The sequence below is a fragment of the Phaenicophaeus curvirostris genome, chromosome 1 (genome assembly GCF_032191515.1).
Source record: "Phaenicophaeus curvirostris isolate KB17595 chromosome 1, BPBGC_Pcur_1.0, whole genome shotgun sequence".
Classification (NCBI taxonomy): domain Eukaryota; kingdom Metazoa; phylum Chordata; class Aves; order Cuculiformes; family Cuculidae; genus Phaenicophaeus; species Phaenicophaeus curvirostris.
In genome coordinates, this window is record NC_091392.1 from 3,762,653 (window position 1) to 3,789,145 (window position 26,493).

General features: G+C 46.8%; 1 protein-coding gene across 7 annotated transcripts in view; it reads left to right on the top strand.

Annotated features, from left to right (window-relative positions):
- The window catches only part of PFKFB3 (6-phosphofructo-2-kinase/fructose-2,6-biphosphatase 3), a 45,137-nt gene extending 21,217 nt beyond the window's left edge, over window positions 1-23,920 (top strand). Inside the window, exons 1-17 of one of the 7 annotated variants that reach the window (XM_069859075.1) lie at window positions 2,418-3,283; window positions 8,079-8,204; window positions 8,536-8,632; window positions 9,082-9,148; window positions 9,315-9,389; window positions 9,637-9,693; window positions 10,801-10,925; window positions 11,676-11,883; window positions 13,320-13,466; window positions 13,825-13,929; window positions 14,382-14,511; window positions 14,723-14,785; window positions 14,983-15,047; window positions 16,586-16,756; window positions 17,954-17,976; window positions 19,906-19,956; window positions 20,920-23,920. In XM_069859075.1, coding sequence (XP_069715176.1) covers window positions 3,205-3,283; window positions 8,079-8,204; window positions 8,536-8,632; window positions 9,082-9,148; window positions 9,315-9,389; window positions 9,637-9,693; window positions 10,801-10,925; window positions 11,676-11,883; window positions 13,320-13,466; window positions 13,825-13,929; window positions 14,382-14,511; window positions 14,723-14,785; window positions 14,983-15,047; window positions 16,586-16,756; window positions 17,954-17,976; window positions 19,906-19,956; window positions 20,920-20,926 — 1,596 coding nt within the window. In that variant the 5' untranslated portion in view covers window positions 2,418-3,204 and the 3' untranslated portion in view covers window positions 20,927-23,920. Of the gene's footprint in view, window positions 1-2,417; window positions 3,284-8,078; window positions 8,205-8,535; window positions 8,633-9,081; window positions 9,149-9,314; window positions 9,390-9,636; window positions 9,694-10,800; window positions 10,926-11,675; window positions 11,884-13,319; window positions 13,467-13,824; window positions 13,930-14,381; window positions 14,512-14,722; window positions 14,786-14,982; window positions 15,048-16,585; window positions 16,757-17,953; window positions 17,977-19,905; window positions 19,957-20,009; window positions 20,087-20,919 lie in introns of those variants that run through there. The other 6 variants (XR_011337629.1, XR_011337624.1, XM_069859508.1 and 3 more) reach the window with 6 other exon arrangements.
- The last annotated feature ends 2,573 nt before the right edge of the window (window positions 23,921-26,493 follow it).

Consider the following 26,493-nt stretch of genomic DNA (forward strand, 5'->3'; position numbering starts at 1 on the left):
GTGAATTTTTGTCCTTCTCCTGACTCGTGGTTTAGCCACGAACTGAATTTTTATTGCCTTCCATGGGAAAAGGTCCAGGATTTGGGGAAGAAAAAACCCTCCTGCCCTATCCCAAGGTTGGATTTTGTGTACAGTGTTATGTCTAACCTACATCTCCACCTTCACCATCTGAAGTGCTTACTTCTCTCATCCTCTTTCTTCCCACACCTCAAATCTCTGGCTCTTTTCCAGCTCCCTCATAGTAGTTATTTTTTTTTTTTTTGCCTGTGAATATTTTTTTCCTGTGTAGGAGAGGGAGCGATTGTGCATTTCTTTACTCCATCCATCTTGGCTCCATGTAAGGAGAGAGCCAAAAATATGTTCTTCCTACGTCCATTATAAATACATGAGTCTGTTTCCAGAGGATGAAAATTCCCTGTATAATAAAAAGGCTACTGAACACGTCAAGTATTCAAGATGCTACTTATTTGGCTTTAAATTTCCAAGCAAAATTATCTTTATTAAACCACAACAAAGCAGATGCTCCCACTTTTACGCTATTCCCAGCTGTATTTCTGTGTTTCCCTTTCATCACAATGAGGGTGATGAGGCACTGGAACAGGTTGCCCAGGGAAGCTGTGGATGCCCCATCCCTGGAGGTGTTCAAGGCCAGGTTGGATGAGCCTTGAGCAACCTGGTCTGGTTTGGAGGTGTCCCTGTCTGTGACAATGAGGTGGAACTGGATGATCTTTAAGGTCCCTTCCAACCCAAACCATTCTATGAGTCTATGATTGTTTGCGTCGTTATGATCACTGGATTGGTGTTCGCAGCCTAATTTGAGGTTGAAAGGGTAACTTGCAGGGACCCCTGTTACTGCATTAATAATAGTAAGGATAGGTACAATATGCTGATAAAGTACTGCAAATAATAAAATAAAGTCAATACAATAATAAGATAATGAAGCAAGGAAAATAATAAAATGAAAATAATAAAATAATTTAAATAATGAAATAATTAAAATTGAAAATAATAAAATGCAAATAATAAAATAATTTGAATAATAAAAGAATTGAAATAAAAATGCAAATAATAAGATGCAAATAATAGAATAATTTAAAGAATGAAAGAATGAAAATAAAAAATGCAAATAATATAATTATTTAAGTAATAAATGAATGAAAATAATAAAACAACAGAAGTAAAATAATGTGAAAAAAATTAAAAAATAAAAGAAAATAATATTACAGTAATAAGATAAATAATAAATAATAAATAATAAGAAAAAATAAAATTAAAATAATAAAAATAATAAAATAAAAATGTAATAAAATAATGAAAATGATAAAATAATCAAATGGGCATAATAAAATAATGACTTTACTTAAAATTATGAAATAAGGAACATAATAAAATTAGGAAAAATGTGAAGAATAAAAAGTAAAGGGTTAAACTGATAAGCTGTGCTGGAGCCCATCCCACAGCGACGCTTCCCACGAGCAGCCCCCGCGCCGCTCCCGCTCTGCGCTCGTTCCGCGCCCGCGGAGCCGGGGGGGGCGGAGCAGCCGCGGTCCCGCCCCGCAGAGCCAAGAGCGACGTGCGCGACGTGCGGAGCCGCTGGGAGACCCCCGGGCCACCCCCCGGTCGGTCCTCGGGCTGTTCACAGTTCAGTTTGCAGCTAGTTAAGGGTTCTCGCTTTTATCTTTTTCTTGTATTTTTATTTACTTTTTATTTTATTCCCCTTTGTTTTCTTAATTTTAGTTTGATTGTATTATTTTCCTTTTCTTTCATTCCTTTTGTCTCTTATTTTTAATTATTTTCATTTGTTCTTTTATTTCCCTTTCTATTTTTTATTTTATTCCTTTTCTTTTATTCCCTTTTGTCTTTTAATTATTTTATTTTGTTCCTTTCCTTTTATTTCCTTTTCTCTTTTATTTCAATTATTTTTATTTTATCCTTTATTTACTTTTTTATTTTATTCTTTTCCTTTTCTTTTATTTCCTTTTCTTATTTTTATTTTATCCTTTTATTTCCTTGTCTTTTATTTTTATTTTATTCTTTCATTTCCTTTTCTCTCTTATTTTTAATTATTTTTATTCTTATATTTGTCTTTTATTCCCTTTTAATTTTCATTTTTAATTATTTTTATTTTATCCTTTTCTTTGTCTTTTATCCCCTTTCAGTTTTCATTTTTAATTATTTTTTTTCTCCATTTCCTTTAAACTTTCCCTATCATCATTTTCACTTTTAACTTACTTTCATTTTACTATTCTTAATTTTCTTTTTAACTCTTTCTAATTCCAATGCCACTTCAATTATTTTTCATTTTCCTTCTACTTCTTAATCATTTTTCATCTCGTTTTTAAAGCGGTCTTCATTTCCACTTATGTGTCTTCAGATATTTAACTCCTCGGGGTGTTTCAGCTCGGGGACCACCTGTACACCCCTTCCCCTCCTCCCCCAGCTCGCTCCATCCATCCATCCATCCATCCATCCATCCATCCATCCATCCATCCATCCATCCATCCATCCCCTCCAAGGAGAACAAAGGCTCCCGGGCTCCGCTCCTTTGTCCGCGCTGCAGTGCGGGGGACCGGCAGCAGGCGGCAGCGCTACCCGAGCCTCCTCCCTCCTCCTCCTCCTCCTCCTCCTCCTCCCCCTCTCTCCATCCTCCTCCTCCTCCCCGCCCCGCGGGGCGGGCGCGGCCGCGCAGCTCGCTCGGGGCCGGCTAGAAATAGGCTCCCGCTGCCCCCGCCGCCTCATCGCGAGCGGAGCAGCCGCATCGTCATCTCCCTCGCCGCTTCTCCGCAGGATCCAGGCACCGACAGCCCTTCCCTGCCTGCCTCGCGTGGAGATTTTTCCTCCTTGTTATTTATTTTTTTTTTTTCCCCTCTCCAAACAAAAGGGATATTTTTTTTAATTTTTTTTTTTCGCATCCGCGCCCGCTCCCCCTCCAACCACGCGGCGTTCGAGCCCTTCCTGCCGGCTTTGTGCCCCGAAGCCCCGTCCCTCCTCTTCCTCCTCCGCCGAAAAGCCTTAAGGAGACTCCGAAAGAGCCGCAGCCGCTTGCTCAACACGCCCCCCAAAAGCGACGATTGCAACAAAAAGCCTTTATTATTATTATCCTACATTTTTTCCCCCCCTCCTCCCTGTGATTTTTTTTTTTTTTTAACTCCCTCGCACCGCATCAAGGTGGACGCGCAGCGCAAAAAGACCTTTGTTTTAAAAATGCCCATGGAGCTGACGCAGAGCCGCATCCAGAAGATCTGGCTCCCCAATGACAACCGGCCGGCTCTGCCCCGCCGCTGTGAGTAGGGGAGCAGCGCCGCATCCCTGCGGGATGGGATGGGGTGGGATGGAAAGCAGGAACCCCCCCCTCCTCCTCCTTCTCCTGCGCTTTGCACGCCCTCTCTCTTTCCCACAATATCCATGCAGCATCCCTCTCCCCCCCACACCTCCTCCACCCCCGCATTTCCTCCTCCTGCATCCCACCCGCTGCCATCCCGTGATTCGCTTCCAATCCCGGGAGGTGGAGGAAGGTGCGAGCATCACATGGCAGGGTGCTGAGAGGCGCTGGGACACGCGTGTCCCCGTTTCCACTCCATCCTCCATCCCTGGGATTAAAAGGGAAAGGAGCAGGTCGCTAACCTCAGCGGCCGGGTGCCAGCTCAGCTGGAATTTCCAGGATGTCTTGACACCTTTCTCCTGATTTATTACTTTTTTTTTTGCGTGGTGGGGGAGGAGAGGCAGGATTCGGGTGATGGATTTTGACAGACCTTGGAATTCTCTTATAAGAATCATAGAATAACCAGGTTGGAAGAGATCCCCAGGATCATCGAGTCCAACCATTCCCATCAATCACTAAACCATGTCCCTCAGCACCTGGTCCACCCATCCCTTAAACACCTCCAGGGAAGTAGTTACTAAATACAAAAAAAAAAGGATGCTTGCTTTCTAGAACTCCAAAACGAGTTTATTTGCCGGCATTTTCAGTATCAGAATAAGATAAGAGGCAGGTGGTGGAGAGGGCTGAAACTTCTGCAGTGGTTTCCTTGCTTTTTCCAAGCTCAGAGAGCACCTGGAGCGTTTAAAACCAACCTCTGCGCTTCCAAAATAGATCATAAAAAGCCGGCGCTTGGGTCACCCCGCTGCTACTATAAAACAAATCGTGATTCATAATCCACTAGTCAAGCAGGAGGCAGCTCTTTTAACTCGCCCAACAGCTAAACTGACAGCCTGCCAGTTGTGCAACTCTAATAAATTAAAGCGTCGCAGGAATCCGCAGAGCCGGGATGGAGGGAGGAGGTGGCACTTTGCAGCCTGGCGAAGGATGGAAAGTGGCTTGGGCTGTTGGGTGAATCAGTCTTTCCAATGCTTGCCTTGAGCAGGCGCTTTCAGAGTCGCTTGGGAGGTTTATTTCTGTTGGATGGGAAGTTTTCCCCTTTAAAAAAAAAAATAAATAAACCCTATAGCGTTGCCAGTCCTGGTTGCCCCATGGCTATGGGTCTGGCACGCAGCAAGGATGCCTGAACCTTAGGGCAGCTCCGCACCAGGATCTGCTGGGGAAATGGGTTTCAGCAACAGGCTGAGCACCTGGGTTGCCACGGGGCTTTGCTTTTAGGGGGTGTAAAACGTCTCCTGGCTTTCATGCTTTGCAGATGTACCCGTGTAATTGATTTTTTTCTCACGGGATGGCACCTTTGAACGAAATCCCGCGTGTACGTGGAGCCTCCCTGTGTTTTTTTTTTTTTTTTTTACCTCTTTATTCACCCGGTTTCTCAGAGGCGAGAATTCCTCTCATACTTTAACATATTAAGGCACCGAGTGGCTTATTAATACCGTAATGTGGCTTCTAATTATTTTTTTCTCGGGGTGGGAACAAGCCACGCCGGGCACTGCGCTTGATGGGAAGCTAGTTGTTGAGCTTTTTTTAGTATTTCTTTTTAACTCGAGGCTATTTTAAACTCAAGGCGCTATTAATTCCTCGCCTGCGACAAAAAGCAGAGCCACAAAGCCGGGTGGGAGTGGAAATACGAGGGGAAAGGCGAGGATGATGCGGGGAGGAGGGAGCGGGAGCATCCCCGGGAGCATCCTCAGAAAACTGCCGCCTGTGAGTGAAATAATTAGGCTGATTGTCTGCTTCCTCATCAATGGGGAGGCTGGAATGCGAAGTGATGCCTTCATCTGGCCTTTTGACGGCGATCCATTAAATTCCTGTCAAGCTGCACGTCTCTCACGTAGGGGCTGGGAAAGTCAAGTCGTCGCATGCGGCGGGATGGGCAGAGCCAGGAGGAGGGGAGGGGGATGCTCGGGGAGGAGAGGGGCTGCTCCTGCCTCTCTCCCATCGCTCTGGCTTGGTGGACCAGGGGCATGCGAAAAATCCATCAGGGATGCGCATGCAAAACGTGCAGCACTTTTTTTTTTTCTTTTTTTTTTTTTTTTTCCTTTTTCCCCCCCCTCCCACCCACTCTGGTGAGGCATGAAAAAGCATTAGTGCTGACTTTCTAGCAGACGAAAGGCACAAGTGACCAGTTACTTCTGAACATCCCGACTGAGCCGTTTGAAAGTCATCCCTGACCTTGACTTACCTGCATAGGTGTTGATAAGGAGTAATGAATATGCATTGAAATCCCTGATAGCCTTCCAGACGGGGTGAAAAGCAGTGATGAATTAGGTCTTTGTGAAGCACTGGGAGGAAAACACCAGCTTCTGTTTCATCCCTAACGCAGTTTCCTGGAGGCTTTTGTGATTTTCAGCTGGGTTTGAGCTCAGGTTCCTGACAAAAAGATACATGCTTGATGCCCTGGTGCTTCCCAGGTCTGTAAACCTGGTGCTTTTTCAACATCAAATCCGTCCTTCATTAGACACCCAAACTAGGGGGAGATTCCTCTAATTGGATTCCTAATCCAATCTATTCCTTCATTAGAAACCCAAACTGGGGGGAGATTCTACAGGTGTTTAACTCCTGCAGCACCTTTTGGAAGTTATGCGTGTGCACCAGCTCTGGAGGCAAAGGGATGTGAACAGTGCCCAGTATTGTCCCTGCCCTCTTGGAGAGCTATTGTTTTCATGGCCCCAAATCCTCTTGGCTCCACTCTTTGAGATCCTTTGTCCTCTGGCAGGTGGGGAAAGGAAGAGCTCTCTAACCCAGGTATTATTCCTTCCTCCCTTTATTTAGCATGTGGTTGAGTTCTGTGCGAAAAGAAGCTTGCCCTCATAGGTTGGTTGAGGCTGTGAGAATGTTGGAGAAGAAAAAAATATTTTTCCGGACATGTTGCACAGCTGCTTTGGTGCCCCAGCACACAAAATCAGTTCTTGCTGCTGAAATCGGTGGGAGGTGGCCTGGACTTTTGAAATGTGGCACTGGGGATGCAGGTTGCACAAAGGGGGTGGGTGAGAGGGCAGTTCCAGCTTGAGGAATGTGGACTACTTAAAAGAGATTTTTTTTTTTTTAAGTAGTTTTTCTTTCTTGTCTCATTTCTGCTGAGTCTTCTTTATCGAGACAGCCAGGCAGATGATAGTTGGCTCTTCGCTGCCTTTCTGGGCACCGGTGCTGTAGCTCTTTCATGGCCTTAATTCAGTTTCTTTAGCTTTTATTATTAGGGAAAGCAAAGCGCATGGTATTTCCATGATCTCTGGATACCTCTCACTTTATTTATCCTTCCTAGATCTTCACGGAGAAAAACTTACCCCAACCTACCCCACCATCTCCATCCCCTGGGAGCCCCTTACCATACCCAAATCACACTGCCTCTCTGGGCACCTGGGACAGGCAGGCAGAGCTCTCCACCCAGACCATAATTAAACTGTGTTTTTATGTCTCTGCCACCAGCCACTCACTCCCTGCATTCCTTTGCCATGAGGTTTCTTGCTGGGTGGATCGAAGGGTGGGAAAGAAATCCCCCTATCGGAGTTGGTCTCTGGCTTCACCAGGAGGGCTCTTGGTATGTCACGCCTGGGTGTGTTCCGTTAGACATCGTTAAGATCTTCCTTTCTCATATTTAAAGCGCTTGCCTTTGTGGCTTGGCCTTTTCTGTGTGTGCAGCACCATGTGAGGAGCAATTCTTCAGGGTAACCCCAGGAGAGAAGCAGGGATGCTGCCACGTTACGTGGTGCACAGGCTGTGCAGACCAGATTACAGATGCATCCCGTGGCACTGGGACAAGGCTGTGGAGGACTAAATTCCCTAGCTGCTTTCCCAGTCTTGCAACCTCTACAATTTTCTCCAAACTGAACAAGGAATTTACTTTCTCAAGGATTTATGGGGGGAGAAGTGATTCACCTGATAGCTGATTTGTCTGCATTTTGGCTGTGCCGTTCAGGTGAATTGGAGAGGAGTTTCTCTTCACTTGCCAAGTCATCACTAAGTGATGCCTTCGGATTTATTTCCAGCTGTTTGACGTGGGCTCTATTTAAAACATCCAAAAATATCCGGTTTATGAGGAAAGTAACTCTCATATGTGTATCTGCTTTTAAGTGCTAGTGTTTTTGCAGTTCTGAAGTCCTGCATACCTTCAGAAAAAATAATTAGTTGGTTGCATTTGTGTATTTTTGGAAGGTGCTCTGTGTGTGGGAAGATCTTGGTGCAGACCTGGTGTTTCAGCCCAGCAGCTGTATCCGAAGAGCACTGCTGCGGGGACTGGACCAAAGCCCATGACCATTCTCTAGGTTTTCACAGAATCTGCCAAGCTGTGGAAATGGGAGGTTGACCACTTTCCAACCACCAGGATAATCTGTTTCCATGACTGTCCGGCTGCGATTTCTGCCCACCAGTTTGGATGGCACATGGTGGGACAGTTGTTTCTCGCACAGATCTGTCTCCATCGTGTCCCCTGCTCTGACATCTGCTCATTCAGCAGATCCCATAGCAAAAATGAAATGTTTGCCTTCTCAAGGTTTTGGTTGTCCAGGTGCACAAGGGGGATGCACAGGAGATACTGCAAAGGTGATGGTGCAAGGGGAGCAGAGGCTTTGGGTTTCCTCTAGCTGCTCAAGGATTTGGGGGAAGGTTGGGTGTAAGATTAAGTGTCTTGTAGGGTTGCTACAGGATGAGATAGAGGACTAACAGCTGCTCGTGCTATGTTTTCTCCTTTTCCTCGTAGCCTGTGGGCCACAGCTTGCCAATTCTCCCACTGTGATAGTGATGGTTGGCCTCCCAGCCCGTGGGAAGACCTATATCTCCAAGAAGCTGACTCGCTACCTCAACTGGATTGGTGTCCCAACAAAAGGTGAGGTTCTCTTTCACTGGCTGCCTGGGGAAAGCATGAGGTCTGGGGTCTGCAGGATTTGCTCTAGGATCTCGGTGCCTTGAGGGGGTGGGAGGTAGTAGGGGATCTTGCCAAGATCCCCTGGGCCAAATGTCCATGTCCTCCTGTGGCTTTTGCTGCAGCCCAGATTCTCTTTCACTTTGAAGACCAAGGGGTGTCCTTTAGCCTTTTCCTTTAGGAATGTCACTTCTTACCTACTGCTAGAAAACATTATCTGCACAAACTGCACAGCTGAGTCAAGCTGTGCTGATACCCAGTCTTGTTTTTGATGGTCGTTGCCTTTCTCATACAGTTTTCAATGTGGGGGAGTATCGCCGCGAGGCTGTAAAGCATTACAGCTCCTATGACTTCTTCCGCCCTGACAACGAGGAGGCCATGAAAGTCAGAAAGTAAGTGTGTGCCCCCCATCCCTGCTTGCGCTTGGGTCCCAAATGGGTGGCAAGCCCCATGTCTGGCATTATGGTTAATCAGCTTGTTTGAGGGAGGATTAACTGAAAAACTGGGTTCTAGACTGGATTTTCCCTGCCCAAGGAGGGTCTGGATTGTGCACCGAGAGCTTCTCTTGGCAGCTTCAGGGTCAGCAACTCATCCTCCATCAATATTACCCTAAATTCTTCTTCAGGCTGAGTGATGTAGGGTATGAAGTCTGCCAAGAGGTTTGGCCTTTGCCTCCTCATATGCCACTGTCTCTGCTGTGAAGAGCAGCATGCTGGCTGGCAGGCTCTGGTATTTTGGGCAGATGAGGGTGTTTTTTCCTTCCTTTGTGGAGGTCTGGGCACTGGCTGCCACAAACCTTTCCGAGGACACCAGGAACATGTCTCTCTTACCTCTTTTGCAGGCAATGTGCCCTGGCTGCCTTGAGGGATGTCAAGCTGTACCTGACAGAGGAGGGTGGTCAGATTGCGGTAAGCTCAGAGAAGTGCTCCGTGGGGTTTGGCAGTAGCCCTTGTCCTGGAAGCACTGTTCCCTGTGCAGTTTACTCTGCAGTTTGCTCTGCAGTTCCTTCTCTGAGGAATGGCCCAGTGGGAAACCAGACACTCTTGGTGCTGATTGAAATGTTTGTTTTTGAAGGTTTTTGATGCCACCAATACCACGCGGGAGAGGAGAGGGATGATCCTTAACTTTGCCAAAGAAAATGGGTTCAAGGTTGGTATCAGCAGGCTGCTATCTGTATTGCATAGTCTGCATTAGTGTATTGTTGGCGTATCTTCTTAAGGTGTTGTCCTCATGGTGTTCCTGTGCAAGGGATATTTCACTGCTGAGTGAAGGTTGGGAATGGGGCAGAGAGACAGCTCTCTACTCAAGGAGGGTGGAGGTTGGATTGAGCGAGGGTCTGGTTGAATGCTACAAACCTTATTGCTGGACCTCAGGTGAACTTTGTTTTGCTTTGCAGGTTTTCTTCATTGAATCTGTCTGCAATGATCCCACGGTAGTTGCCACCAACGTTATGGTAAGCATGGAGATGTCTTGCTTTTGTTTTCCCTTGTATAGGATTTCCCACCTGAGCCCAGCTGGTTTCTCATCAGAATGTCTTGCTGGAGTTGTTTAAGGCTTAGGAGGTTTTTATCTTTTTATGATGTATTTGTCCTGGGATGAGAAAGGAGATTTTATCTGCTAGAACCCAGGGCTATCTGGAAGTAGTGAAAATAAGTTCTTGCAGCAGCCTTTTCACAGCTGTCTTCGATGCTCCCTGCGTATCTGTTGATATGTGACTTGATATTAAGGACAGAAAGCATTCAGGATGCTTTGGTGGCACACCTCCCTCCCAAAATCCCACTTTCTGGAAACTATGGATGTGGTTAGGAGTTTTAAGTCGCATCAGAGAACAGTAGGACTTGATGTCTTCAGCCATATGCAGCTTCCCAAAAATCTATCGTGGTCTGCTTTAAGAAGGATAGCAGTTCAGCTTAGAAGTTTCTTGCCACTAGCTGAAGTCTTGGCTGAGAGAGCAGCATAAAACAGTGTGTCTCCACTGCCTTGGGGGTTACTGGATCTTTGAGTTCTCGCTATCAGAAGATGTGTGATGCTGCTGCTCAAACCCAAAGCTTCAGGAAAAGTAGGCTGTTAAGAGTAGTTCAGGCAGAACTTAGTCCATGAGAGCTCTGAACATCCACATTTCTAACATCTTTCAGCCCAGTAGCTTCTAGCAAACATTCCACACGATGTTGTTATCCTGTTGCCTCAGATCGTGGACAGTCAGGTTGACCCCTACCTCCTGGAAGCCTTATTTACTCAAAAGGCTTGGGACAAGCATCTTGCCTAAGTTCATGCACTTTCCATCCTCGACTTGAACTGTTTAAACCTAATGCTTTTCTTTGGCCTCAATAAAGCTTGCTTTCCCCGCTGTGTTGGGTGGTGAGGTCCTACCCCAGCTCTTGGGAGAGTTGGAGTGGACTGATACACATCCATAGCAGTCATGCAGTGGTTTATACCAGATTTTCTCACCTTGTACTTAGCTTTGGGTTCTATTTGCTGCTTCTTTGAAATTTGAAATTAGTGTGGTCTGGCTTGCAAGGCTTCCTAACCTCTCATTGTGGTGTTTTCTCTCCTGCCACAGGAAGTAAAATTGTCCAGCCCCGACTACCGTGACTGTAACTCGACTGATGCCATGGAGGACTTCATGAAGAGGATCAATTGTTACCAAGCCAGCTACCAGCCACTCGACCCTGATAACTATGATCGGTAAGAGACTTTGCTGATTTCTGAACTGGCTTGAATGCCTGCCCTCTTCCAGGAGACTAGTGAAGTATGGAGCTGTATTTCAGTTTGTCTTCAAGCATGTGGCTGTACTAAAATTATATATGGCCAAGCCTCATAGTAAATTTTGCTTCTTTGAAACTGCTAGTTTTCTCCAGCCCTGTGCCAGGGAGCTGGGCACTGAAACCTTCCCCGACTCCTCTGAGCTCAGATACTCTGGTTCTGTAGATCCAAATCCAAAAGTTTTGGAAAAGCAGTTTTGTTTGAGTATTTCTGAGGTGCTTTTGTCAGTTAAAGGAAGGTGCTGTTTGAACAGGCTCAGACCACAAGGCTGAACAAGCCCTGTGGTTTCCTCCTTGTGTGTGCCCTGGTAAGACCTTTGCTGTCCTGAATGACCACACAGGCACCTCCCAGCCTCTCCATTGCTCACAAATACATCCGTGTGCCCTGCATGGATTATCCCCATCCTGCTGAGCCCTGTCCTGGGGAGGAACATGCTCTCTGCTATGTTTAATCCTCTTTACTGTTGCAAGGAGGAGTGGCGATTACACTGGTGTTACTTAGCTCTCCATGAATTGCCATAACCTGTTGGCTTCTCGTTGAAAACAGCCTGCAGAAAATCCTTTTAGCTGGGTGATTATGTTGACTGAGATATACTACAAGACCTTTTTTCAAGGGTGGTGTTTCTGCTTTCTCAACTGACAACCCCTCTGATTCTTGCTGTGCTTTTCCTAGGGAGCTTTCACTCATCAAAGTCATTGATGTTGGCCGGCGGTTCCTGGTCAACAGGGTTCAGGATCACATCCAGAGCAGGATTGTTTACTACCTGATGAACATCCATGTCCAGCCGCGCACCATCTATCTCTGTCGGCACGGTGAGAGCGACTTCAACCTCAAGGGGAAGATTGGGGGTGACTCAGGCCTCTCCAACAGGGGCAAAAAGGTAAGGGGGAAGGGAACAAGTCCAGAGAAGAGCAACAGAGCTGGTGAGGGGGCTGGAGAGCAGGTCTTATGAGGAGCGGCTGAGAGAGCTGGGGTTGTTTAGCCTGGAGAAGAGGAGGCTGAGGGGAGACCTCATTGCTCTCTACAACTACCTGAAAGGAGATTGTAGAGAGGAGGGTGCTGGCCTCTTCTCCCAAGTGACACGGGACAGAATGAGAGATTTGTCAGGTTTGCCCCACTGAGTGATGACCTCCAGAGGAGAGGTCCTCTATGGACCTCTATATGGACCTCTATAGGTCCTATATGGACCTCTACAACCCTATAGTGCTTGTAGAGAGGAGGGAGCTGGCCTCTTCTCCCAAGTGACAGGGGACAGGACAAGAGGGAATGGCCTCAAGCTCCACCAGGGGAGGTTTAGGCTGGACATTAGGAAAAAATTCTTCACAGAAAGGGTCATTGGGAACTGGAACAGGCTGCCCAGGGAGGTGGTTGATTCACCTTCCCTGGAGGTGTTTAAGGCACGGGTGGACAAGGTGCTGAGGGGCATGGTTTAGTGTTTGATAGGAATGGTTGGACTCGATGATCCGGTGGGTCTCTTCCAACCTGGTTATTCTATGATTCTATGAATATTCCCCTGTGGCTTCTAGGAGTGATTTCACTGTAGCAGATGCCATGTATTGGGTTAAGTGTGTATTTGATGACAGCTGGAGTGCTCCGACAATCCACCTGTAGGGCTGGTTAAATTTGAGCTCAGGCACGTGACCTCAAAACAAGACTTTTCAGCCATCAGCATTGCATGAGGGTTTGCATGTGGTTAGGGTTAACAGAGTCTGGACTGCAGAAATCCCTTGGAGAGAAGAGTGTAGGTATCTTCATTGAGTTGGTTGAGACCTTGTGTAAGCAGGGTGAGATGTAGGAGGACTGCTGCTATCCTTTCTGAGAGTGCTTTCAGATTGCTCACTGCTTTATTCTTCAAAGCTTTGTCAAATGCACTGCTTCAGGGGAGGTTAGTATCTATTTGGGCCTGCCAGACCATTTTGAAGTCTAAGTGGAGTCATTTGAGGTGTGACTGTTATCAAGGGAATACACTACAGAAGATGTCAATTTATCTCTATGATAAACAAGCAGAGCTGTGGTTAAGGGTGGCCAGGGATCTTCCACAGCATTGTAGCAGGTGCTGTTTCTTGGATGCTGGTGTTGTTCTTTGATCACATTAGGTTGCCACTTTTTCCTTTGCTTTCTCTCTGTCTTCCTGCCCCCCATAGATTTTAGGGGTCAATGCATGTTTACCTTGGAGCAGAAGGTTAATACAACTACCTATGGAAGGCAAGAGAGGTCCTGTGGAGGCAGCATTTACAGGGAAGCAGGGAAGAAGGATTAGGATTACTGGGAAGCTGAGGATCATCAGTCAACCTTTTTTTTTTTTATGTCCCACAGTTTGCACTGGCACTGAACAAGTTTGTTGAGGAGCAAAACTTGAAGGACCTCAAAGTCTGGACCAGCCAACTAAAGAGGACAATCCAAACTGCAGAAGCTCTCCAACTGCCCTATGAGCAGTGGAAGGCGCTCAATGAGATAGATGCTGTAAGTATCTTTGATTGCAGTAGGGACAGCTGGATCAAGCTGGTTGCTGTTTAGCAAAGAGGGTGATAGGACCAGCCTTTTCACTTTTAGCTAAACCTCACCTTTGCGGGATTTTCCTTCTGTGGGAAAGAGTGGTACTTCTGTGGTACTCACAGCTTGGCTTCTGGTCTTATCTTAACCTTATGCTGATGCTTCAAGATGTTTGAATGAGCATATGAAAATGACTTGCTTGGAACTGCTCTGTAGCTGACCTCTTGGAGGATTACAGATGGTTGCTTTGGAGAAGGCTTTGCATGTTGCATGTTGATGCTTTTTGACAACCATGTCCACTAACCTCATGGATGTCCTGTTCTGGCAGGGTGTGTGTGAAGAAATGACGTATGAAGAAATCAGGGAGCAGCATCCAGAGGAATTTGCTTTACGTGATCAGGATAAATATTACTACCGCTATCCTTCTGGGGAGGTAGGTCTGCAAGGAGACCTTCAGAGATGTGATTCTTGCTTTAAACATGACCTTATTATCTTCATGCTGTCCACTACTCTCAGAGCAGAGGAGTAGCTAGTGCTCCAAGAAATATGAATCCGGATGGGTCAGGGCTCCCATTTACCTTTTGTATTGAGCTCTTCCTTGATACATAAAGACCTCATCAAGAAAACTATTGGTTTATAATAGTCCCACTGACTTGATAGCAAACTAGTAGGATTGGCTTCCTTCTCTAACCAGAAGAAGCTATGTTCTAGAGCAGCCTGAAGATGAGGCTTTGTTGAACCTCGCTTGTTTTTAGCAGTAATTATGTTGATATATTTTAGTCAAGAGCACGAAATCAGTAGATGGACCAAGATCAGGATCATTATTCTTGTGAGGTGCTAGTTATTGATTCTATGCTATATCTCTGTCCCCTTCTTCTGTCTTAGTCCTACCAAGATCTGGTGCAGCGCCTGGAGCCGGTCATCATGGAGCTGGAGAGACAAGAAAATGTCCTTGTGATCTGTCACCAGGCTGTCATGCGCTGTCTTTTGGCGTACTTTCTGGACAAGAGTGCAGGTGAGCTCCCCTGTCCCCCTAGGAAGGGGGTTGATCCTGCTGGAGGAAGGATAATGGACAGCTCTGAGGAGATGAGAGATGTGTGCAGGTGCATCCAGAGCCTGGAGTATGCATTGCTCTGGTGTGGCATGGCCTTAGCTGTTGATGAAGATGTCTAAGCCTACTTTTGGAGAGGGAATGGGATAACCCTCCTGCTTTACTTTCTCTGCAGATGAAATGCCCTACCTTAAATGTCCCCTTCACACGGTGTTGAAGCTGACCCCGGTGGCCTATGGTAAGTGGGACCTTTCTACTAAATATGCCTTTCTACTTTCTACTTTTTCCCCTTTCTATGGGACCTTTCTACTTCTCTTCCTGAATCCAAACTGATGGTGGGAGAAGAGTAGGGACCTGGGGTGGAGCACTTTGTAGCATCCTGTGCCTGTTGGGTTTGCTGATGGCCTCTCTTCCTCCTTGTGCTCCCTTCTGCAGGCTGCCGGGTGGAGTCCATCTCGCTGAATATCGAAGCTGTCAACACCCACAGGGAACGGCCAGAGGTGAGTGTTGCTTTTCCTTAGAGCCAGCCCTTGGTGTCCTGTCCTTTACTCTGTGGTCAGCCAGCAGTGAGAGTACCCAGACTGGGCAATGGGGAGGTTGTTCAGGTAGCTGCTCAGTGCTTTTGGAGGACCGGAGTACAAGATGGGCTCTTGTTCTGCAAAAAAGTGACTGGTTGAGGTTTTTCTGAGGGAAAAGGACTGTTGCATGTGCCTGCTTTCCCCTGTATTTGCCTGGATGAAAGCTTGCCCAGGGAAAGCTCCTTCTTGGTATTTAAGTTCTGCCTGTGCGGTCATCCGCTCACCTGAGCAGGGAGCAGAGCCATGGAAGGAGAAAGCGATTTCTCCCATGTCTCCCAGCTGGCTGGCACAGCCCAGGCTCAACACCTTGGCCAGTGTCTCCTGCTGTTGTGGTTTTGGGTTTTTTTCTCCTGGCATGCCATGGTTGTGTGGGGGTGCCAGAGTGCCGTTCCATAGGGTGCAAGGTGATGGTCCTGGGAGAAAACCTCTCATATGGAGGAAAACTCCTGTAAGGTCAAGCTCTACCTGCCACATGCTCCACCAGAAGTTCAAAGGCCAGAGCAGGAGGTTGCTAGCTTGGTGTCACGGCTGGGAAGCCACCCAAAGGGGACCCCAGGGAACCTGTCAGTGCCTATGTCTCAGCTGCTTTCCAGCTTGTACGTAGCAGTGATGGAGCCCGACTGGGTGTTAACAGTCAGAACCATCCCCTTTATGCCTACATCTCCCTTCCTTTGCTTCTTAACTTCAGCTGGTGGCAGCATCTGAGACACCTCTCCCTCCCCATGGTTGTAGGTGGGGAAGCTGGTCCTTCCCTCTGCCATGGGGCCATCAACGCCCTCCTCCTTCACCCTCACTGGGGATGGCAGGAGGGTTGTGCGCTGTGGGTAGGACAGAGTGAGACATGTGCAAAGCGCTTGGATCCCTCTGCTCGGCTGCACAGGCGCTTGCGCCTCCATCCCACCTCGCTTGAGTTGATGCTTGGCGCAGTGCTGACCCTCGCTGGCTGCTCTGCCCCCATTTCCCAAATCTTCCTGATCAGCCTGGGCTGGCTCCTCTTTCGTCGTCTTGCTTTCACACCCCTCCTTGGGTCAGAGGGGGACCGGCTGTGGGGAGGAGACCCATAGGTGCCTTTTTCTGCCATGAGAAGTCGTGGCTTTTGACCATTGCTGGGTTTTTTAGCAACCTCTCTTTACTTTTATGTGAGCAGAGGCTCAGGTTAGGAGAACGTCTGTCTTGTTTCTGAATGCAGGACCTTTTTGTTTTGGTTTTTTTCTCCTCTTTTTGGGATATCACACTGTGTTCTTGAACATTTTATGTTAGTTTTTTTTTTTTTTCCCGATGTCCAGTCTTTCAGTTAATCCTTTGCAAGTCAACAGCAATTGTGGGGAAAAGCAGAGACTAAGAAAAAAACCCAAACCAACCTGCTTCTTTTTTTCCCTTTATAACTGTCGCCTTCTTCCTTTTATTTTCTTTCATTTTTTTTTATTTACTTTTTTTTTCTTTGTCTCACTCTAATTTAGGAAGCAAAGAAGGGACCTAACCCGCTCATGAGACGTAATAGCGTTATCCCTCTAGCAAGCCCAGAGCCCACCAAAAAACCTCGCATCAACAGCTTTGAGGAGCATGTGGCTGTTTCTTCCGCGCTGCCAGGCTGTGTTCCTCAGGAAGTGCCCACGCAGCTGCCAGGACAAGTTAGTTGAACTCTTCTTTTTTTTTTTTTATTTTTTTTCGTTGTTGTTGTTTATTCTTGTTTGTTTTATTGTTTGTTGTCCTCCTGTCGCTCCTGAAGCTGGGGAATGGCTTGCACTTGTCGCAACCTGTGCTGTTGTCTCTGCGATGCATCTTTGTCCTACGGCTGCTGTCTCTCCCTGCCTTGGGTTGGTTTCAGAAGCAACCGGTGATGGTTCTTGTTGATCCTCTTGAGTTTTGAGAGTGTTGTAAACCCTCCAGGTCTCTAGCTGAATTAATATAATGCCTTTGCCATCTGGTGTCAAACCCCTGGGGAGCTGCATCTTTAGAGTGAGCAAGACAGAGGGGCTTGTACCTTCCCCCTGGCTGTGCATGGCTCTGGCATAGACCTGAGCATCGTAATAGATAGAATCACTAGGTTGGAAAAGACCTTTGAGATCATCAAGCCCAACTGTACCTGTCTACTATTAAATCGTATATTTAAGCACTTCAGTAAAGTGAGAAAGAGGCAGCTTTGGCTGCAGAGGTCTCTTCCTTCCTGGAAAAATAAGCAAAATGGATAAAAAATGAGTAGAAGCCTCTTGGCATGATGAGTCTATTTGCATTTGAGTCATTTGCCCTGAGTGAAGCCCTGTGGGTAGCTGCTGTGATGCTCAGGTGTCGTCTCCTCTTTCACCCACCTAGGATTGGATGTGGGAAGAGAGACCTTGCTGTACGGTTCTCCAGGGACATAAGCCCCCTCCCTCTACTTGTTAAGGAGCTTGGGTGGTACTGGAGAAGCAGCATAGATATATAGGAACCTCTTTGATGTACTGCCCTTCATACCAGCTGCCTGTTGGATCTTGTTGTCTTGCCCAGACCCTCTTTGCATTGTCTGTGTTGTCTGGTGTCCTCTCACCACTCCTTGCCCAGGTCCTGGGCAGCTTAGGAAGGGTTCCATGCTCCTCCGAATGCTTTGCTTGGTGGCTGCTTCACGTGACCCTTCCCACCCCAGTAAGCACTAAGCATGGCAGCTAGGCCTGTCTCTCTGCTTTTGGGGTTCTGCTTAGACTGGTTGAGGCTTTTTCAATAAACCCTCTGCCAGTTTTGGATTTGGAAGCTCTTGCTGTTCGAGTGCCCCTCGATGATGTCTGGTGTCCTCTGCCCAGTCTTGCGCCGTGTTACTGACACCTCTTTCCATTCTCTCTGTCTCTCTGCAGCCCTTACTAGGGAAGGCATGCCTGTAAGTACCTTCTTGCGTCTTATTCCCCCCCTTTCGCCCTCTTTCTATGTCTCTTGGCATCCCACCGGTTGTTTTGTTGTTGCTGTGAAACCCAGCAAGGGTGTGGACTTCTCAGATTTAATATTTCTGTTGGGGGGGAGGGAGGGGGGATGACTTGCATATGTTTTTGAAAAGGTAGAGAGGACGCTATGGGTGGTGCTTTGTCCAACACCTAAGTATCCTAGCTAGATTAAACGTTTTGTTGAGAAATGAAGTAAATTATTACTTGCCTTTTATCAATGATGTCTGAATTCCCTGCTTCCTCCTGGGATGGGGGATGCTCCTGGGTTTTCCTGGGGTTCTCTCCTCTGTGGCAGCACATTGTACTGCAGGTGATGGACAGACCACCCGTGTTTTTCCCAGAGGCTGAGTTGTGTCTATGAGCAATGGCACCAGGTTGATCTCAGAGAAGGCTCTGACTTCAGACCCCAGCAGGGTTTTGTCACCTGCATGGGAGCAGGAATGTCTTCTGGAACTGGACTGATCCTGGGTCCTGGCATCTGCGCTTCTGCAGACCTGGATTTTGGGAAGTCTGCCTAGATGTATTGGGCAGAGTAGATAGAAAGATACTGTCCTCTTCTACCTCTCTGTGCCTTGAACACTAATTATGGATAACCAAGGCTTTGACAGTTTGGACAAGTGCTGTTTGATCCATGTGTCATAGAGATAGGACAGCATCAGGATAAATTTTAAGCCTTCAAACTGAATTCATGCTACATCATTGAGTTAAGAGAGCAGCAGTCTTCGAGCTGTACTCAAATGTCTTCTCGAAGACCAAGGAGGGTTTGAGCTGAGGCTGAGACGTAGTGCCCAGGAATTTTTTGCCCTTTGTAGATCAGTTTGAATCAGCCTGTGGACATACCTGTCCTGGTTCACGTTGTGAGCTGAAAATGGAGGGATTTGATGGCCAGGTCAGAACTCAGCCTTGCTTGTGTGTAACAGCTGGTGAAGCTCAGCTTCTTATAGAGTAAATGTTTTTGAGAAAGGGGAAGTTAGGAAGGTCAGACTTGGCTTTGCTGGCTGGTGGGTTGAGGAAGGTGCTCCTGGGTGACTGTAGGGGTTGAGTTGCTCAGCATGGCCTGCATGTCTCTTCCCTTTCCTTTGCTGCTAATGGGAACAAAAGCCCCTGATGAAGTACCTGGTCTTCTTGGGTTGCTTTGAAAGCATTTTTGTTTCTTTGTCTGTCCCTCCACCCAATTTTTTTTCTATCCATGTTGCAATATAAAGCACTGCATGCTTCAGTGCTGGCTGGGACACTGAAAACATGCTCCAATGTTGAGTTTGGGAGTCTGCTACGTAAGACTTTGCTAGAGCTGCAGCTCTGTTGGAGCAGGCAGTGATGGTTGCCCATCGCAGGTGTAGGCTGGCAGCAGCAAGTTTGAAGTGTCCAACTGTTGAAAGCCTGTCTCCACCTACTAGTGTGGAACTGAAACTGAACTCTTGAGGGAGCCATGAAAACACCCCAAACCAAAGACTTGGTTGCACTCATACTGATGTTATCTCTCTTGGAAGTTGTCGTCTCATAAATATGAGTTTGGTCCCTCACTGTGTCTGGTCACAACCTGAATGGGGTTAGGGGAAGTGGAAGGTACCTCCTTCCCAGTTTGCACCATGGGACTTGGCTGACAGTGGGTGGCACTTCATCGCATCAGCCTTCACTGTTGAGGTCTTGACCACCATCCAGGAGGACCAGGGGACACCTGGAGAGGCTAGGGACACGCCTGTGCACCTCAGAGTCCTCCTGGCTATGGGATCAAGCTGACTTGGGATCACGGGGCTACCAGATGTGATGATTTCTTTTCCTTTTGCTTGGTTTGTGATTCAAAGTGCACTTTTTAACAACCACCTGATTCCCTCCCTTCTTCTCCCCTTCACTTTTCATGCTTAAAGAAGACCCGTTTGTCACTTTCTCAAAGTTTTCTCTTTACTAATATTTCCAAGGTAAATGGCTGTGGTGCATGTGGCTTTTCCTAACCCTCCTCCTGTCTCCTTAGATAACAGAGAGAACAGCTCAACCTGCTCTGCCTTGTAGCCTGGCCAAGATTCCTGGTAAACTTAAGAGGCAGTTTAGGTAGTAAAAACAAAACAAAAAAATATGTTGAGAAACCTTCCTGATTATTTCCTAGTCCTTTTTCCTCCTAACCCTGTTTTGTCTGTTTTTGTGAATTGGGAAATGTCCTTGTGATCATCTCCCTCTGAGTTTCTCCTCTAGTGGATGCTCTCCTTAAGCCCCCATCCTTGGGGCTGGTCCCGCTTGTGTTTAGCTGGTTGTCTCTGGTTTTGTGGTCCTCACCGCACGCTGGTGGGTGCCTGTTGCTGTTACCCCACACCAGGGCTGCGTCTGAAGCAGCTCTAGGGCTCTTGAAACCTCACGGGGCGTCACTGAGGGAACAGGTGCTCCTGCGGGGCTGCTGCTGGTGGCTGATTCCTCATGCCAGCTCTTTGGCATGGCCAGTGGGAGCTGTCTCTTCTTGGTATTGCTAAGGTTGGACAAATGGTGATCTCCTTGTTAGGCAGGAGGGGACACTGCCCACCCTCAAAGGGAGAAAGCAAGATGTTTAATTGGGCTCTTTGAATGAACATCATGGTCCCCCGTTTCCTTGCCTTGTGTGGACCAAAGAGCAGCTTCAGAAGGGCAGACTGGGATGTCTCTGTCAAGTTTCCACCCTGTAGTTAAAGCCAGGCAATGCTTGAGGGGAGGTGTTGTGGGTAGCAAGTCAGTGCATACACCCTCCCATGTCTCCTTGGATGGACAGTGTCCTGTCCTCTGGTGGATGCTTTTCTAGTGACCCGTGCTGTGACTTTATTTGCCTCATCCCCTTGATGTGCATGTGGAAGATGCTGCCAGGATGGGGACTAGCCTGAGCATGTCCTCCAATCCTGGTCCTTCCTCTCTCATTACAGAACATGAACAACTCGCAGAAGCCATCGTGATTCCATTGGCGCTGTCGTGAGGCCACCAGCGACGTCACCGGCGACGCCAGCTTCCCATCCCATCGCCATTTCTGAAGCTTGCTTATAAACCGGTCTCCTCGGTCTGCGGCGAGGATGACCCTCGGCTGTTTTCACCCACGCCCGTTTATCTGCAAACCACTCTGCTGAAGGGGGGAGAGAGGCAGGAGAGCAGAGGAGAGGAGCCAAGCTCCCCAGAGTCACCACCAGGTCTTTAAGCTGCAGCATTTGCTCTCCTCTCTGGCATCCTGTTAGATCGTAGCAAGCTGTAAAGTGCTTCTAGCGCACAGGAGTTCTAATTTTCCTCTGTAAGTGGTTTTGATCTCTTTTTGTATAGACAATTGGTCCCCATCTATCTCCAGATGGGTTGTGTATATATGGATAGTGCGGGGTTAGCAGAGAAATAGAAGGAAGTGGGCGAGAGTGAAGGGGGTTTGCATTTTTTTTTACTACTACTATTATTATTATTAATTACTTTTCAAGAAAGTCCCTAACATGCTGTGCTGCAGTCCCTTACCCTCGTGGCAGCCTGTTGCACACAAGCCTGGCTCAGCCAGGCCCACAAACACCAGGAAGGCAGTTGTGTCAGGTCCTTCACAGCAAGAACTGGTAGGTTTAACCAAAAAAAAAAAAAACCAAACTTTTTTTTTAAATCAATACACCATAAATGATGTTTGCAGTGAATGTAGATCTGCTTCTAAAACTCATCACAAGCTGCCTGTAGTCTAAAGGGAGCCATGCTGGTGCTGGCTTGGGTGATGCTTTCATCTTGGGGAGCACCCAGGGATAGTCTGTGTGGATTGATTTTTTTTTTTTTTTTTTTTTTTGAAGGGGGTGTTATTGAGCACCTGTGGAGGTGCTGTGCTGGTACTTCATCTCCCATTCCCTCTTCCTTGGAGGAAAGCAGAGGTCTGGGGGATGGTTTTGATCCCTGCGTCACTGCAGGGCTTAGCAGGGACAGGCTGAGTTAGATGCATTTTGCAGACACTCAGGTTTCATGGAGCTGGCCAGGGGTCTGGCTGGGATGTGGAAGTCTGTGTGGGTGCAAAAAGCCACAAGAAGGATGGTTTTGTCTGTGTCTTTTTTTTTTTATTTAATATATATATATATATGCACACATACGTGTGTATACCTAGAAACTATTTGGTTTTTGCACTTTATTTGTGGCAGGAGCATAACTATTATTTTTTTCAAGTCATGCCCCTTAACAGGGGAAGCCTGAGTACAGGCAACTTTTTTCTTTTTTTTTTTATTTTGCATGCTGGAAAGCTGGGACTACAAAAAAAAGGTAATTATGTCGTTGGTGTGGGTGGTGGGGAATAGAAGAGAGGTCCTGACTTGACATCAGCCAACTCCCCGTGGTTTGATACGAGCTCTGTTCTTGGCAGCCAGTCCCAGGCTACAAGACAGCAATTAAAAATGACAATTAACCACTACTGCTTAGTGCAAAAGTCTGTGGATTTTGAATTTTTAATTTTTTTCTTTTAGTTTTTTGGGTTGTTTTTTATTCCCCACTCTGATATGCAGCATTTTCTCCATCCCTGTCTCCTGCTTTTTGCCTGCACGACTGAACTGGAGGCAGGAGGTGAAGGCAGCCGAGCCCTCCTGCCGTGCTGGGCTGGAGGATTGGAGATGGCTAGCCGATTGAATTAATCTTCCATGGATTTCCCCATACTCCTGGGTAGGAAAAAACATCCCTACTGATAGGAGCAGAGAGGCTCGAGAGGGAAACAATGATTTTTGGGTTTTATATTTCTTTTTTGTTGTTGTTTTTGTGTATTTTGGGAGGGAGGATTGATCTGCTTTTCCTTTGGGAAAAGGTGAACCACAGTGCCTGGCGCTTCAGCCTCATGCAGCCAAAGCGCGGCGGGAGAGGTCTGGGACCACGTTTGGTCCGTATCCAACTGGAGGAGACAGTCTCAGCAGTGCCCTGCCTGTGTGAGCTTCTGCGTATATGTATTATATTCCTGTACAGATAAAACAAATGCTTCCCCCTCCGCTTTTGTTTTTTTAATAACTTCATTAAAAGCAGACTTCTCCCTATGCGTCTGGTTGACATCTGCTCTTTCGGTTTCTCTTACTTTGAGAAAAATGAATGTTTTAGGAAGGCGAGTCACTTGGCCTCTAAGTTTGTCACTTGGCCTAAGTGACCTAGGGAGTTTTATCTTTCTCCTCCTGCTGTGAAAAGATAAGCCGGCAAATGCAAATATGACGTCTGGCTGCCCCATGATCAATCCTGTAAACATATAATTCTGCAGATGTTTGGTGTGTATTAGTGTGTGTGTGTATATACATATATATAAATATATATATATGTAAAAAAAAATTAAATAGCAAAAATACTTAATGACCCTAAACTTTCTTCCTTTGGAAATAATGGAAGACTCAATAGGTCCTACAAAAAGATGAAATTTGAACCTGGCATTTCTTCCAGCAAGGGGAAAAATGGTCTTTGAGCAGCAGAGAGTTCCCCATGTTGGAGGGGTTGGTGGCAGGTGAATGGTGTCAGCCCTGTGCCACCACCCTGCCCTAGAAACTCGCTGCCCATTGTTTTTGGTTAAAGGAGCCAAGGACTGGGCAGTGATGCTGCAGCAAGGCAAGTGGGGAGAGGGGCCATGTGGAACCACGCCAATGATTTCTGCCCCTCTACACCCCCAACACTCTTTATTTTTCTGGTTTTGTTTTCCTTTGTGATACTTGAATTTATTTTTTTATTATTTTTTTTGATAGCAAAGCGCTCTTATTTATTTAATGTATACTGCGAAGCTTGGAGAGAAGGGTAGTTACTTGGGATTCTTTTTTTTTGTTTGGATTTGTGGTATGTTAAGTGTTCTGTATATACGTCTGGAATAATTGCCTGATACAAAGCTGTGCCACCTTAAAAACAGGGTATGCCTTTCAGAAATTTGTATATTTTGCAGTTGCTGGACCAATAAAATATCTTGTTGAAATACAGATGTAACCTGACTCTTTCTTGCATTAGGAATTGGCTTTCAGGCTTGTCTTGCCTGTGGTTTGGTGGCTCCAAAGGTCACCATGGGCTGTGCAGTCCCGCCATGCACGTGTTCCTGTGCCTCGTAATTACCTCCTGATCCTGCAGTGGATTTCAGAGAATCATAGAATGACCAGGTTGGAAAAGACCCACCGGATCGAGTCCAACCATTCCTATCAAATACTAAACCATGTCCTTCGGCACCTCGTCCACCTGTCCCGAGAAACTATTTGGGGTCCCATAGCTTGGTCTGTTTTTTTACAGAACATTTAAGGTTTCTGCCATGGGGAGTGAAGAGCTCATAAGTGGAGTCAACGGTGTCATTCCTCTAACTAACTCTTGACAGCTACCTAGGCAAGTGACTAAGTCCTGAAGCTCTACCTGCTACATCATTGTTGAGTACAAAGGTGAGAGGTGGGAGTAGGTCCTGCCTAGGTCTTCATCTGTAAGTTCAGCAGGGCAAGGCATTTATTCAAACTTAATACAGTTCTTGAAACCAAATACCTACCTCCTTAAAATGATTTGTTGCTAAATGAAGCCAAAGAGCTGGATGAGATCTGTCCTCTGAGAATCACAGCTGTCTTTGCCTTGAAAGCAGGAAAAGAGCAGGTGCTACCTGCAAACAAAGTTGTATGAGTCCCTGCAAAATCGGTTGTTTTTTTCTCTCCCCATCGCCCTGTGCTCCAGCAAAAAAGCATGGAAGGAGGTGTCATTTGGAGATGATGCTCCGGAGCACATCTTGGAGCATATGTGGTTGGAGGCTCATCCCCCTCAAGCTATTGTGCCTCCTGGAAGCTTGTTAGGAGCAAAAGGTGTGGACCACTATACTCAAGCTCAGCTCTGAGGTTAGCTAGCGCTGGCTCATGGGTAACACTTGCTGTGATCTTCCCTGGGCTTTCGGAACAGGTCAAGCCTTGCTTTGGGCCCCTCACCAGGGAGAAGGGTCTCTGATTTTAATCTTGCTCGAGGTATCTGCAATAACTTTCTCCTAGATGTGTATGCAGACATGTGAGACCTTAGGGCAATGCTCATCCCTGCAAGCATCCTGAGGGCAGGGAGGACCTGTGCTCTACAGGAAAGCCAGAAACCGCAAGATTTTTTGGGTTTAATTATTAATATTTTATTTAACCTCTAGAGACCCAGCCATCTCCTTGACCCAAAAGTGGAGACTAAACACTCTCGCTTTGTTTTAGGGCAGGGAGTGTAGCCTTGCACCCACATTGCAGACAGTCCCACAAGGATGCAGGGGGCTTTGATTATGCCAACCACAGCGGGCTGAGATGATGCATAGCCACAACAGCACCTACCCTGCCTTTTCTGGATGGGTAGGAGCTGATATGAAGCTGTGATAACCTCATCCTTGCAGGAGAAGCTTTGCCTCCTGGAACACGACTGCAGGCAGTGCTTTCAAGGCTGCTTTGCGAGAAAGTGTCCTCTTTGATAAGTCTTTTCTCCTCTTTTTATGTTCAGGGTCATGCTGGGTCTTGTATCATGCTGCCCATGCAGGAGAACCATGCAAGGGAGAGGGTTCATGGGCAGCATCCTTTATTTTTCTCCCACATGATGCATTTTGTACCATTGTAGAGAGGAGACGTTCCTCGAGGCAGGATGGCTTTAAAGGTTATACTTGACAGCAGGAACATTTCCCTGCTCCCAGTCAAGTCCCATTTTCATTAAAAAAAAAAAACAAACAAACCCAGCTCACTGCTGGCAAACGAGGCTGGATTGCTAAAAAAAAAAAAAGAGACAGACAAGTCACACTGGCTGACTCAGCTCTGATTGATGGCTCAGGAATGTGTCTGATACGTGCAAGGGATTAAATAAACTGCCAGCAAACCTTTACAATGGCAACACGTTGGATGAAGCCCAGCCAGCACTCTGCTCACCTGCCTCTGGCTGGGGAGTGGCTGCCATCACACCATGGGGTTTGAGGGGATTTCTTTTTTTTTTTTTTTTCCACTGGTGGGAAAAAATAAAAAGAAATGGAAATTCTGGGGAGCTTGCAAAATGGAACGACTTGCTGGTGTGGCTTTAATAGGCACCTTTTGCAACAGCTCCAGGTATCTAAATGCAGTTGTGCACTTTTGCTACAACAAAGAGATAGAATCATAGAATGGTTTGGATTGGAAGGGACCTTAAAGATCATCCAGTTCCAACTCCCTTGCCACAGGCAAAGACACCCTCCTCTGGATCAGGCTGCTCCAAGCCTCATCCAGCCTGGCCTTGAACACCTCCAGGGAGGGAACAGCCACAATTTCTCTGCACAGCGTGTTCCAGTGTCTCAGCACCCTCACCATGAAGAATTTCTTACTAATGTCTAATCTAAATCTTCCCCCTTCCAATTTAATGCCATTCTCGTTCATCCTATCACTACATGTCCTTGTAAGAAGTCTCTCCTCTGCTTTCCTGTAGGCCTCTTAAGTACTGGAAGGCCATTATAAAATCTCCCTGGAGCTTTTTTCTCTAGGTTGAACAACCCCAACTCTCTCAGCCTGTCCTCATATGGGAGGTTTTCCAGCCCTCTGATCACCTTT